The sequence below is a fragment of the Sapajus apella genome, unplaced genomic scaffold (assembly GCF_009761245.1).
Source record: "Sapajus apella isolate SASKATOON/1434 unplaced genomic scaffold, GSC_monkey_1.0 scaffold7, whole genome shotgun sequence".
NCBI lineage: Eukaryota > Metazoa > Chordata > Mammalia > Primates > Cebidae > Sapajus > Sapajus apella.
This window is the reverse complement of record NW_022436947.1, coordinates 7,743,202-7,758,041: the sequence shown is the minus strand read 5'-3', so window position 1 is coordinate 7,758,041 and position 14,840 is coordinate 7,743,202. Positions and strand designations below refer to the sequence as shown.

Genomic DNA, 14,840 nt, shown 5'->3' with positions numbered 1-14,840 from the left:
GATGCTGCAGGTCTGGGCAAGCAGATCAGGGCTTAAATTTGAAGTGTCTATTAGCCACGTGGAGGAGGGAGTTGGACATATGCATCAAAACAAGAGAGGTCTGGCCTGGAGATAGGTATTTGCCAGCTATTGTCACATAAATAGTATAGCTAAATGGGATTTAAAACTATAGGACTAGATGAAATCTTCACAGGAAGGAGTATAGTCATGGCAGAGAAGAGGACCATGGACGTTGTGAAGTTTGCAAGATGAGGAGAAACCAGCAAAGGACATAGACAAGCAGCAGCCAGTGAAGTGGGAAGAAAATCTAGAGAGTGTAGTGTAGTGTCGCCAGCATTAGAACTCAGCATGGATTGAGTGATAAATGTAGCAATGTGGAGGTCGTTGGTGACCATCACGAGAGTTGTTTCTGTGGAGTAGCAGGGATGAAAATTGGACTGGAGTGGCCTTAAAAAAGAAAGTGGGAGTAGAGGAACTATAAAGATAGGCAAAACCTTTACACTGAGTTTTGCTGCAAAGGGGAACAGAGAAATGCCATAGTGGCTGGAGAAGTGAGGTCACAGGAAGGATTTTTGTTGTATGTGTTTTTTTAAAATAGAAGAAATAAGCACATAATTGTATTTGAAGAAAAGGATTTGGGAAGAAGGGAGATTCGGTGATGTAGAAAGGGGAAAATCCCTGAAATGATGTTTTTGGCCAGAGAGGTAGTGGGGGAGCAGGGATATGCAACTGGGTGATTGGTTTTGGGCAGGAACACGGATAGTTTTGCTCACACTGTCTGTTCGTCCTATAGGAATTGAGTTATTTCTCCGTCATTTATATTTTACCATTTTGTCCAAACAGCAAAATTCTATCTCCCTTGGACTACTACTTCTGGAACATGGCCATTGCTTTTGGGTTTTGTCATGTTGTAGTCGTCAAGAGCATTTTGATTCCTTCCCCTAAGAAACTCCGCTGCTTTGGCATCTCTCTGAGCCACACAGTCTCTGAAATGGTGTCCACCTGTTGGTACCCACTGTCAGATCACGGGATTATTGAGGAGGGATCCACCATGGTTGCTGAATGACAGACCTAGGTGAAATTTTTCTCAGTATCGGGAAAAGCATTCTGTGAGGCTTTGCAAGGGAATAAATAGAAAATCATCTTTATGGTTGTTATACAACAGTGCACACTCAGGCACAACACATGCCCTCACGGTGCTGTTGCCTGCTGGTTAATCAGCGTATTCAGGCTTCTGGAGAAAGTGTTTTCTTATTGTATGACTCTGAAGATGCAAAGTGTCCTTACTTCCTCTCTTCCCGTTTATTGCCCTCCCCCAGATTGGCACCTGCTGAGGAGTAATTAGGGCAGTCCTAATTTGGATGGCCAAATCCTGATTACAGTGAGGGAAAAACAGGAAATGTTCTAGTTTTGCTGCCAGCAAATGACTGACTTAAATAGAAAGCCATATACAATTCAAATGATCCAAAATGATATAACACTGGGGAAGGAGGAAGGGAGCAGGAAAACATTGCAACCTGATTTTCTCCCATGTGATCCTCAGCAGATACTCTTCAGAGAAATAATCAAATCTAGAAGCTCACAATGCCCTCTGCTGAGGGTTGGCTTGTTTTCCAAGCTTCCCATGAGAACCTGAGCAGCTCCTGGGAGCTTAGAGATCTGAGGAAAAGTCAAAAACATATCACCTTGCTAGGAGTACCTCACTCTGGAGAGAAAGCCTGTGCCTCAGGCAATGATTTCAGGTTACATGCCTTGGATAGAGGGGTTTCCTGAAAAGGGAAATGAGGGCTGGAAGTCTTTTCCCTAATTATCCACACCCCTCAGGGCTTAAAGGGAAACTCAGCTGTGAATTCTGTACTGTGCCGCCTTAGCAATCAGGCACTTGGCCCATGAGTCGCCACCTTCCAAGCTGAGTGCTTCCATCCCCTGACTGTCCCCTGTCCAGTAGCTCGTGTGTCCCAAAATAATAATGTAAATATTGGAAATCACAGTTTTCAGAAGTTTCTTTCTGTTCCAATTTAGCCTCAGTTCATTAATCAATGTTTTTCCTCAGAGGTGGGGGATAAGGGGGTTCCCTGCCTTGTGCTGGGCCTGGCAGAGAATACAAATAAAACCTCTTCTCTAGTGTTAGAGATTCAGTTGACTGAAGACACAAGCATGTTACTTTCTAGGAGAGGCGGAAGCATCCTCAGGGAACCCCTCTCACCACATCATAGAGGAACTAGAGCTCACGCTAGGACCTGAAGAACGAGTGAGAAGAGGATAAACTTTCAATCACTGATGGCAGATATCAGAGCTGGCACCAGGCTAGGTACCTTGTTGACCCTTGGTGTACTTGTTGAATGAATGAGGAAATTTCTACCAGACTGCTGATCAGTACGAGCAAGCAATGAGACAGCATGGATGACCATGGCGTGTGGGAGAAAGGTTGAGAAATCACAGCAGCTAGAATGGACAGTGTGGTTGGGTAGAATGGGCAGGAGAGGGGATTTTTGAAAATTTCCTGTATTAAGTAAAAGTGTGCTGTCATAGGTTTTGATAAGGAGGATGACATGATCAAAGTGGTGTTTTACCATCTCACTGGCCCCACTGTGCTAAATAGCAAAGACTAGACACTAGGGGCTCTGGTGGCTTCTGAAGCTCTTCGAGTTTCCTGTGTAGCCAGAGGCCAGGGTCCTATAGGAATGAGACTCTCCTTGAGCGGGCCTTGGAGCTTTTGCCAACCTAACTTAACTTTGAACCTCAGAAAAGCCAAGGGCATACACCCAGGAAACTCTCTGCAAGCTCCAGCTTATGATCTGTCTTTTGAAGCTATGTTGTCTCCTGACTCTAATATATATTCATTTCTGCTAAACATTAAATAAATATCATCCTGATAGCAAAACCCAGCAGAGATTCAACAACAAAAAAGAAAACTTTAGGCCAATATCCATGATGAACATAGATGCAAAAATCTTCAATAAAATACTGGCAAACCAATTACAAGAGCATGTGAAAAAGCTTATCCATCACCATCAAGTAGGCTTCATCCTGGGGATGCGAGACTGGTTCAACATATACAAGTCTATAAATGTAAACAGAACTAAAGACAAAAACCACATGATTATCTCAATTGATGCAGAGAAGGCCTTTGACAAAATTCAACAGCCCTTTATGCTAGAAACCCTCAATAAACTAGGTATTGACGGAATGTATCTCAAAATAATGAAAGCTATTTATAGACAAACCAACAGCCAATATCATACTGAATGAGCAAAAACTGGAAGCATTCCCTTTGAAATCTGGCACTAGACAAGGATGCCCTCTCTCACCACTCCTATTCAATATAGTATTGGAAGTTCTAGACAGAGCAATCAGACAAGAAAAAGAAATAAAGGGTATTTAAATAGGAAAGGAGGAAGTCAAATTGTCTCTATTTGCAGCCATCAAAAACGATGCGTTCGTGTCCTTTGTAGGGACATGGATGAACCTAGAAACCATCATTCTCAGCAAACTGACACAAGAACAGAAAATCAAACGCCGCATGTTCTCACTCATAAGTGGGTATTGAACAATGAGAACATGGACACAGGGAGGGGAGCATCACACACTGGGGTCTGTAGGGGGGAAATAGGGGACGGACAGTGGAGGGGTGGGGAGTTGGGGAGAGATAGCATGGGTAGAAATGCCAGATATAGGTGAAGGGGAAGAAGGCAGCACATCACACTGCCATGTGTGTACCTATGCAACAATCTTGCATGTTCTTCACATGTACCCCAAAACCTAAAATGCAATTTAAAAAATACAAAAAACATTATAAAATATATATAGTATCCATTTCATAGAGGCCATTTAGCAAGTGAGCTTTTATTATATGCTCCTGTAAGTTATTATGTATAACTTTATGCTGGTATTTATTCCATCACATCGTAATTTAGACTTTTAAAATACATCATTTCACTAGTTATTGATTTAACTTTTTTTAAAAAAAATACAAAAACCAAAAAACAGTGTTTTTTAATTGTAGCTACACATCAGAGTTATTTGGCAATATTTCAAAACACAAATCCTGAGTTTTCCATACTAGGTCCACTGAGAGTTGGACCTAGGCAAGTATAGTTTAAAAATATCCTCAAAGTGATTCTCATGTGTTACTGGTTAGAAATCACTGGTCTGGGCCAAGCACAGTGGGTAGATCACCAGAGGTCAGGAGCTCGAGACCAGCCTGGCCAACATGGTAAAACCCTGTCTCTACTAAAAATACAAAAATTAGCTGGGCATGGTGGCAGGTGCCTGTAATCTCAGCAACTCAGGAGACTGAGGCAGGAGGCTGTGGTGTTTGGGCTCAGTTCTGAACTGAGATCATGCCACTGAGGCAGGAGAATCACTTGAACCTGGGAGGCAGAGGTTGCAGGGAGGCAGAGGTTGCACTGAGCCAAGATCAGGCCACTGCACTCCAGCCTGGGTGACAGAGTGAGACTGGGGTAAGGGGAAGGAAGGAAAGAAAAGCAGAGGGGAGTGGGGAGGGGAGGATAAGGGAGGGAGGGAGGGAGGGAAATCACTGGTCTGAACTTTTAAGAAAGCTTAGCTTCCAGAAGTAAGTTATTATGTCATTTTCTACACACCTGTCTCCAAAATCTTGCATGGAGCCTCTATAGAGGTCTTTCTTGTTTTTGATCAAGTGACTCCTTTCACTCATCCTTCTGGCCAAATACAGATGCTGCCCACTTAACCAGGTGTCCTACAAATTCTTTAGCAAGCAGCCAGTCCTCATTTCTCCTACCCAACTCGCTCTACCATAATCAGATAGGAGTCTGTTGCAGTAAACTTGACACAAAGTAATCAGGACTTAGACTAAAATGAAAATAAATACTCAGTAAAGTATTAATACATAGTCTCTGTGCAAGGGGCTTTATAGTCATACCTCATCTAGTCAGTTGCAACAATTCTGTTAAAATAGATTCTCCCTGCCTTTCAGATGAGGAAACAGGAGTTCAGAAAAGTTAATAAAGTGGCAAACGCCACAGAGCGTGAAATGGTAATGCAAGTGTGAAAAGCACTAGCTCCATCTCACTCTATAGCTCTAAGGAAAGGCAATGGAATGAAAGGGGAAATAGGAAACCTGAAAAATATTTCAAATGGTTTAGAGAGACAGTGTAATCATTAGGAAAACAGACTGCAGAACAGTGGGTCTGGATTCCGTTCAGGTTGTGCCTTGCTAGTTGGCTGACCACCATCAAGCTCCCAGCCTTCTGTGCCTCTGTATTTCGCCTATCAAATGGAAGTAATAATAGTACCTACCACACAGGATGGTTATGAGGATTAAAAGTTAATATATACCAAATGCTCAGAAGAATGCACAGCTCATAGTAAAGGCTAGTCAGCCAATACGATTATTTATTGTTGCTGCAGTTGATGCTGTTTCGTATTATTTACTTTTAAATTAATTCATTGATGATATTGTTGATATTCAGTAATAAGATGGCACAAGAAAGATATTTTTATGTCGTTTGTTATTTTCCTGGTGTTTTGTGCTTCAGTTGTATCATTCATTTCTTCAGTCTGTTACTCATTCAACAATATTTATTGAGCACTTGAAGGAGCCAGCATTATTCTAGAGCTAAGGGTGAAGAAGTGAATTGACTAGGTAAGGTCCTTGCTTTCATGTATTTTATACCTTAATGGAGGGAGCTAGATAATAATCAAGGAAATAAACGAAATGCATTTCTCACTAATAAGGATGATGTGATTTAGAAAAAAAAACAACAGATTCAAGTGAGGAGTAGGTTCAGGAAAGATCTTTCAGAGGATGTGGTGTTTTAGCTCAGCTCTGAAGGATGAGAAGGAGCCTGGTGGAAATGTGGGGAAGAGTACTCCAAGCAGAGAAAGGAACAAGTCCAAAGATGGAAACTAGCTTGAATTCAGGTTAGTGAGCAGAATGCATGACAGAATGAATACTGAGTGACATTAGATAGGTACAGGGGTCAGATCATTTGGGTCATTTCTGGCTGCACATGAGATCACATGGGAGCTTAAGACATATCCAGACTGAGCCCCACTTCAGCCTGTGAAATTGATATATTTTTTAAATGCTTCCCAGGTATTTTCATGTGCAGCCAGGATTAAGAAGCATTGATAAAGGATTTGGAGGCGAGAGAATTTGAATTTTATTCTCAGCTCAATGGGAAGACATGCAAGGTTTAAATAAGGAGTTATCTGATCTGAGATCTGTTTATAAAGATCTTAATGATATTCAAACATAGGAGATATTTAAATTTGCTTTATCATAAGAAAAATCTGAACATTTGACGATTGAGACAGATTTTTTTTTTTTTTTTTTTTTTTTTTTTTTTTACATAGAGTTTTGCTCTTGTTGCCCAGGCTGGAGTACAGTGGTGCGATCTCAGCTCACTGGAACCTCTGCCTCCCAGGTTCAAGCAATTCTTCTGCCTCAGCCTGCCTCCCAAGTAGCTGGGATTACAGGCATGCAACCACCACACCCAGCTAATTTTGTATTTTTAGTAGAGATAGGGTTTTACCACGTTAACCAGGCTGCTCTCAAATTCCTGACCTCAGGTGATCCACCCGTCTCGGCCTCCCAAAGTGCTGGGATTACAGGCGTGAACCACCACACCTGGCTGAGACAAATTTTATATGAACTCTTGGTCCACTACCTGTGTTACAGTATAATGTTTTTCTTCTTGATCTTTTAAATGTTAAACAATTATGACCCTTCCTATGAGAACTTGTCTATTTAAAGGTTGTTACTAAATTATCCCCAAGACTTAACCTTCTGTAAACTGTCACTCCAAAGCTGTTTTCCTGAGTCCTCTTGGATGGTTTCTGTTCCCCGTGGGCTTTCTCCAGAATTATCAGAATTTGTCATTCTCAGGTAGACATACACCCTGTCATAAAGCTCTCCGACCTGCATTCAGTATGATATCAAAGATGTTCTGGTGTTTCTCTCCTCTTTTCCTACGTATCCTGCTCCATCTTAACTGACTTTTTGGTTGTGGTTTTGTGTTTATTTGGCAGCATAATACAATTATCTTTGCATCCCTAATTGTCATTATCACTTGTGTTGCTGGACATTTCACTGCAGTTTTGTCTACTGCAGGGCCAGTCATTCCCAGTCAAATTTGGACGACGGCACTTTAATTTGGACCAGCCTCGTCCAGGGTTCGTTTGTCAAACTTGGCTCCTAGTTTTTGAAGTATCTTGAAAGATTCAGCCTGGGAAAGCAAACACCATGCCCTGGCTGTCACCAAACAGTTGAATCCAATTAGCCTCACGTGCCCCTGGTTGTTTACCTAATGAAAGACTCAGCACCCCAGCTGTGTCCAGGGACCATGCACACTCACACTTCCCAGCTGTTCCAGAGAGGAAGCAGTACACATCAGAACCAGGCGACACCAGCAGGTGTTTTCTGAATGAAATTCACTCAGCCGTATCTCGAGGGTGAACCTTCCTCTTGGCAGCCTCATCACCTGTACCAAAAGGTACACCTATTTTCCTCTTCCTCCTGGGAACAGATACAAATAGTTACACAGATGGCTCTGTCTGTGGCCCATTGAGCTGTGAATTAATGAGTAGATTATGGTTCTGGTAGGGATGATTAACCTTGCTCCTGCTTTGGAAAAATTGTTGGAGATGTAGCTCTCCTTTTTTGAGGCTATTTGAATATGTCCTGGAGTTCTGTAACCCACATGATCTGGTTTATCAGAAAATCAAAAACAAATAAATGCAATTAATCAGGGTGGAAACTTGCCACGAGTCAAAAAGTTTCTTTAGGGTAATTGTATATTGCTGATCAATGTCAATATTTCAAATTAGAATTTTTGGGACTACTTTTGGGATTGATGTTCATTCCAGTATGTACTAATAAATTTATTGTTAAGGGCAGTATGTTAGTAGCATTTTAGTTAATTTAGATAACTTTTCTTTTCTTTCTTTTTTTTTTTTTTTTGAGACAGAGTCTTGCTTTGATGCCAGGTGCCAGGCGCCAGCTGGAATGCAGTGGCACGATCTCGGCTCACGGCAACCTCTGCCTCCCGGGTTGGTTCAAGCAATTCTTCTGCCTCAGCCTCCCAAGTAGCTGGGACTACAGGCATGCGCCACCATGCCCAGCTAATTTTTGTATTTTTAGTAGAGACAGGGTTTCACCATGTTGGTCAGGATGGTCTCAATCTCTTGACCTAGTGATCCACCCACCTCGGCCTCCCAAAGTGCTGGGATTACAGACGTGAGCCACCTCGCCCGGCCAACTGTTCTTTAATAAAATGGGATCCATGCATAGTAGAGACAACATAATCTTGAGCTGAATTAATCCAGTCCTTTAAAAAAGATGTAAGTAAATAATGTGAGTACCTTTAGTTTCATCCAACCTAACCTAATTTTTTTATTTCAGCTAATGCTAAAATGGAAAATCCTAGCCCCTCAAAATATATGATACCATCTCACACCTAAAGAGCCAACTCTTTCCTGAAGCTGAGGGCAGATGTATGCCAGCATGGATGAGCTCAAAGATGTAGATGCTGGAAAAATGAGTTGGGCTTGGGCTTCTAACTCGGTGGAACGGAATTTGACCTACAGTGTGGGTGTAAGAGGAATTGAACCACCCAGCCAAGATTCTTTCTAGATAAGAGCGGTGAAATTGAAATTTTATGTAATTTCCACGTCAGAAAACTATTGTTCTTTTATTTAAAAAAAAAATTAAATGTCAATGCCATTGTTAGCTTACAGGACATACAAAGACAGCTTATGGGTAGGTTTGGTCCACAGGTCATGGTTTGCCCACCCCATTATATCAGACAGAGTGCTAATTGGGAAGCTATGGATAAGTGTAAAAGGAGAGTTTTGTTTGCTTTGTTTCCAAAAGGAGAGATCATTTTAGGCTGACATAGTCAACAAATTCTTCACAGAGAAAGTGAGTTTTTGAGGAGACTTTCCAATAATAGGCCACCTAGGAATAAGTAGCCTAGAAGGGGGAGGCTTATCAATAATCTCTCTTTGGTTCATTTGTTTTATGAGTCAGGACTATTTTATGTTGGGTTTTTTTCAGAGGGGGACACACCTGTATTCATTATCCTGATTTGTATTGAATCCAGAGAGGCAAGGTGAAGGGCATGGCACAGAGTGATCTGTGATTTGGTTGAATGCCAAACTACTTGACAGCTCATCGAAGTTGTTTAGTGCAGAGAAGAAAACGGAAACCATTAAGATAGTTTTAGTGTAATAAATTATCTCGACTTTTGAAATTAAAGAGGGCTCCTTTTTACCTCTACTTAAGTTCTTATATGCCTTCCAAATACCAGGTATTGTGCTAGGCACAGGGGACACAAAAACTAGTAAGAAATCAAGTTTGCCCTCGGAGAACTCATCATCCAGTATGGGATTCCAGCTTGCAAAAAAAGTGTGGTAGGACCAGTCAAAGTGGAGGTTGGCAAATGCAAAGGTTGTGGCCCTTGAGTGCCCATTGAAATCACATGGGAAACTCCAGAAGATTCAGTTGCTTGGATCTCACACCCCAGAGATTGTGATTTACTTGGTCTTGGTTATGGCTTGGGCATCTGGGTTTTTAAATAGCTTCCCCAAGTAATTCTAATGTGCAGTCAAGGTTGAAAACCTCTGGTATAGGAGCGATGAGGCACAAGAAAAGAGGACTCAGATGTCTCAAGGGAGGAGCTGGGGCAGTGCTTAGTAAGAAGAGGCAAACGAAGATGAGAAAAAGGCTTTCTAGATCAAGATGACACACAGAAGCAGGAAATTATATATCCTATTTGGAAAATTTTGGAATACTCATTATGGGTAGTGTGTTCAACCAGCACAGGCAAGGGATTGGCTAGGAATAAAGAACAGACATAAAGGAGGAAAGGAATACCAGGAGGTGAGGCAAAAAGATAGATGTTCATGGCTTGCTAAGTCTAGCCTTGGTCTTACCTGGAATTAGGAGTCATGGAAGACTAGTAAGAAGGTTTATAACATGATTGTATTTGTAGTTTAGAAAAATGACTCTTCTGACTGGTGTGGTGAGTTGAACTGATGGTCTTGTAGCTGTAGGCAAGAAGCCCAGTTACAAGGTTATTGCCAAGTCCAAGTGAAAAATGACAAGAGTTTAAATATAGGTTAATAGCAGTGAACCTGGACAGGAAATGACAGATTTATTAAGATATTAAGGAGGGGGAATTGGCAAGATGTGGTGACTGGGTAATTAGGATGACTCTGCGTTCCTGACTCTCATAACGGGATGGCATGAAGAGGGAACATTAGATACTTAGTGGGAGAGAGAGAAGGAAGTAGTTAGTAATTGAGTTCCTCTTGACTCATTTTAACTTGAAGTGTGGATGGAACTTTCAAGTAGAGTTCTACAGTAAGCCTTTCGCTATGCACATAGGAAACTTAGAGATAATAATTTCAGAGTCATCAGAATATAGGTGGCTCATTATGGGCAAGAAGATGAGACTGTCCAAGTGGAAAATGCAGAATTCTGTGGAACACACCATTTAAAGTATGGACAGAGAAAAAGAGCCATCTATTTGGCTAAGAAAGGTTAGGATGATAGGTAAAGAACACTATGTGGAAAGCAAAAGAGTGATATTTCAGGAAGAGAGTAATCAAAAGTTTTGGATGCTTTAGAATAGTCAAAGAGCGCGAAGAATAAAATAAAAAGTGCTTATGGGTTGGTGGAGCAATTTCAGTGGAATAATGGTTCTAAAACCCTGATTGCAGTTGATTTAAGACTGGATTTTGATTTCCTGTCAAAAGTTTGGAGTGAATGGATTTTAAAAGCCCTTTTCTTGCTTCTAACTTGTAGAAACTCTGGATAAAAACAAAATTATAACTTCAAACGTATTTTAGATATGTAACCAAACTCAAAAGGATGAAAAATAATTCTCCAGATGCCATGAATGAAAGAAGAATTAAAAGCCACAGAAACAGGCAAATGTGGAAGTTGAGTGGGCTACAAAGGTTTCAGGACCACATAGAGGTCAAATAGAGGCTAGCCTTTTGACATCTTCCAGGCAGGGAGGGAGCTGTATCTATGCAGAAGTTACGCAAGGGACTGTTTTCATTCATATTTCTTAGTTCACTCATGAATGGAACCAAGAAAACTTGGGACTTAAGAAGGAGCCGCCCAACCTGGAGTAGAAAAGTAGCCCCTAAAAGAAATCAGAATCCCACAGCTCATGTGATATGTGCAAGTAAGAACCTCAATTTGTACTACCTGCATAGGTAGAAAAAGCCTTAAGCATCCCCCCCCCAAAAAAAAAAAAAGAAAAACAAAAATTGTAAACCTATTTGGAACCAGTGGAACTCATAGGAGTCAGGAGAGGCAAATGCAGACTACCTAATAGTGATACCTTGAAAATTCAGGGCAAATGCAGGATTCCTGCAGAGGACAAGTCCCATTAAGTAGAGCTTCCAGACCAAAGTAGCAGACCAAATGAGGAAATGCATCATCATTAGAAAAGAAGGCAGATGCAAAAAATAGGACACTTGATATCTATGAGAACTACCAAAGAATATAAAGCCACTTCATAAAAGGAACCTAAAAATTGTTTTCTAAAACATTCAAAGAGGTTTTTAAAAAGACCAGATTCCATGATACAAGAACAGGACATTTTAGAGGGGAAAAGCTAGTAGATTTGTAAAGAGGCAAATAGAAAATCTAGAAATGAAAAATATAATAACTGAAAATTTTTCAAAAAAGCAGTAGATGGGTTAAATCATAAAGTAGACCTTGGAGAGAGATTTCATGAATGAGAGATGAGGCAGTGAAGTCAGTCAGTTTCGGTGGCTCCTTTGATTAATACCTTTGAAGGAGAGGGAGCAGCTTTGTTAGAGAAAAATGTAGGGAAGAGATCCATTCATTCATTCATTCATTCATTCATACATTTTAAAAATAACAGTGGATTAGGGAATACATAGTGGAAAGACTAAAAATACAGGAAAAAGAGGAGATAGGTCAGGGAGAAAAGATCCCCAAGAGCCTACATAGAGAAATTACTGGAAATGAGTGAGGATGAAACAGATTTGAACATATTTCTGTTGGGGTTAAGAGGTCAAATATTTGAAAGTATATAATTAGGTCGCTTCCTTTCTCTATCAGATAAGAAGGATATGGGGGATAAGCAAATGAGGACATACAGAAAAGGCAAATGTTTTTAAAGAGATAGCTACTAATATAAATGGGGAGAGGAACCTGATCAGAGACAGGTATAAACAATGCCAGAGAACACTGAGGGTACACCTGCCACAGAATCTCGTATCTGAGTTGGTACCATGCTATAAGATTGCAATGCATGTATAAGATGGTAAAAGTTAGATTGCTGGATTAGTCCATAAATATTGCAGAAAAGATACAAGGAAATAACAAAAGAGGGAATAGAAAATAGCAATAAGAAAGTAATTTGAGAGATTGGCGGGAAGAAGTTTCTGTAAACCAATTTTTGTGTCTCTGACCATAGTTACTATGAGAAAACATTCCTTATAATGAGTTAGAAGAATTCTAGAATCTGTTTTCCTCCTGCCTCACCTCTTTTCCCATGTAAGTGTGCCTTGAGCTCAAAACTTTAGAAGAATAAGAGAGCAAATAAATAGCTCTCTTATTTATTCAAATTCATTTTAAAAGAACCAGGGTAATATTGCTCCCTACAGCAGTGGTCCCCAACCTTTTAGACACCAGAGGGGGATGGGATGGTTTCAGGATGAAACTGTTTCACCTCAGATCATCAGACATTAGATTCTCACAAGAAGCTTGCAATCTAGATCCCTCGCATGCACGGTTCACAATAGAGTGTGTGCTCCTATGAGAATCTAATGCCACCGCTGATCTGACAGGAGGTGGATCTCAGGTAGTCATGCTCACTGGCCTGCTGCTCACCTCCTGCCGTGCTGCCCTGTTCCTAACAGGCCATGGACTGGGTGGGACCAGTCTGTGGCCCAAGGATTGGGGACCCCTGCCCTACAACATGAAACTATGTTTCCTTAAGTCAGTCTGTCATGACTCAAGGTTTGTAGGCTTCAACTTTTGTTTTTGTTTTGTAGAGATGGTCAATCTGTGTTGCCCAGGCCAGTCCTGAACTCCTGGCCTCAAGCAATCCCTCTGCCTCAGCCTGCCAAAGTGCTGTAGTCATAGATGTGAGCCACTGCACCTGACCTAGGCTCCACCTTATTTTTTCTATAAACAGTAATTGTTGGGTCAAGGAGGTATCATACATACATACATGCCATATATATTGTTTATTTGGAAGTGCATAGTGTCCACCAGAATGACCCCCGTACCAAAAGAGATTCCTGCCTGTGATGAGGGCAATCTAATGGAGTCTTGGTCAGCTCCAGAGGGGTAGCTAGCTAATTGGCACTCCCTTCATAAATAAATGTCATTTCTGTCACCTAATATTGCTGATGAGGACATTTAGATCATTGAAATTAGTTATAGTGACAAATGTTGAACAGAAAGAAAAGCTTTTTAATTAAGTTGAAGTTGAACATTTAAGATGAATTTACAGGTAACATTCCGATAAGAGCAGTGTTAATAGCTAACCCATGGGTCCTAGCAAGGGGAGAAATGCCAGATGTAGGTGATGGGGAGGAAGGCAGCAAATCACACTGCCACGTGTGTACCTATGCAACAATTTTGCATGTTCTTCACATGTACCCCAAAACCTAAAATGCAATAAAATAAATAAACGGGGGAAAAAAAAAGACTCAAAGCGTGTCAGCTATAGGTCACTAGTCAGAACCTGCTGGAGATGACAGTAATCAAAGGCTTTTTCTGCCTGACATCTGGGGCTGAGGGTTTATGATGGTAGATTGGCTGTGAAGAGAGGGGTGTCCATAATTCAAACAATACCCTCAACTAGAACTAATTGATAGTTTAAACCAAGAAGTCAGAGTTCAACCTTTTGTGACACTCTGTCATCTTTTAGGTACTACTTATGTTGTCACTTAATAGCATTCTTTTACATGGTTATCCCACTTTTTATTCAACATTTTCTTAAAAGATCCCCCCTCAAACATACCATGCACTTTTATTTATCCTAAGGGATCAACTACAGTAAAAGGAACTAATTAGTATTATCAACAATCATGATTACTCAACGATTAAGAAACTAAGTATGAAATGTAGAAATGCTGTTTCCCAGCAATGTGACCTATTAATGGGTATCACTGACTCCAACTCAGATAATGGAGTATGTTCAAAAGAGACATGAGAGTGATATCTTTTTTCTGCAGCAAAGGTAGCCGAAAATGCTAACTGAATACCAGACGTCATGCTGCAGTGCCTCTTTTCTGTTGACTGTGTTTAGGGGTATTGTCCAGTCCGAGGAAAAACTTGTCATCAGTGCATCCTGGGCAAAAGATGATGATATCAGCAGACTCTTGAAATCTCTACCAAACTGGATGAATATGGCTCAACCCAAACAGCTGAGGCCAAAGAGAGAAGAGGAAGAAGACTTCATCAGGTAAAAGGTCCATTTTTCTAAGTTGTAATAAACATGGAAAGGAAGTACATCTCTTTAGCTAATCTCTTCTTACATGAAATTTTGGCCAGTTCTAAAAATCAAGCAGCAATTAGTTGAACTTAGCAAAATCTGTTTTCCTCCTGCCTCACCTCATTTCCCATGCAAGTGTGCCTTGAGCTCAAAACTTTAGAAGGAAAAAAATTAATGTGAGTCAAATTTGGAACATTGCTAAATTGGGTTAAAATATCTTTTAATATATACATTATTCTTTCCTCTTAGAGAAAAAATATCATTCATTCATTCATTCAGCAAAGCTGTTTATAGCCCCAATATGGGCCATACCTTTTCAAACATGACAGTAAGATAAGTTTGTCCATACAGAATATAATTGTT

The 14,840-nt window shown here is 40.7% G+C and overlaps 1 protein-coding gene across 2 annotated transcripts in view; it reads left to right on the top strand.

Moving 5' to 3' along the window:
• EXOC4 (exocyst complex component 4) overlaps positions 1–14,840 on the top strand; it is an 805,456-nt gene that overhangs the window by 648,472 nt on the left and 142,144 nt on the right. For both annotated transcript variants that reach the window (XM_032275643.1, XM_032275644.1), the window contains exon 13: positions 14,292–14,447. In XM_032275643.1, coding sequence (XP_032131534.1) covers positions 14,292–14,447 — 156 coding nt within the window. The remainder of the gene's footprint in view (positions 1–14,291; positions 14,448–14,840) is intronic.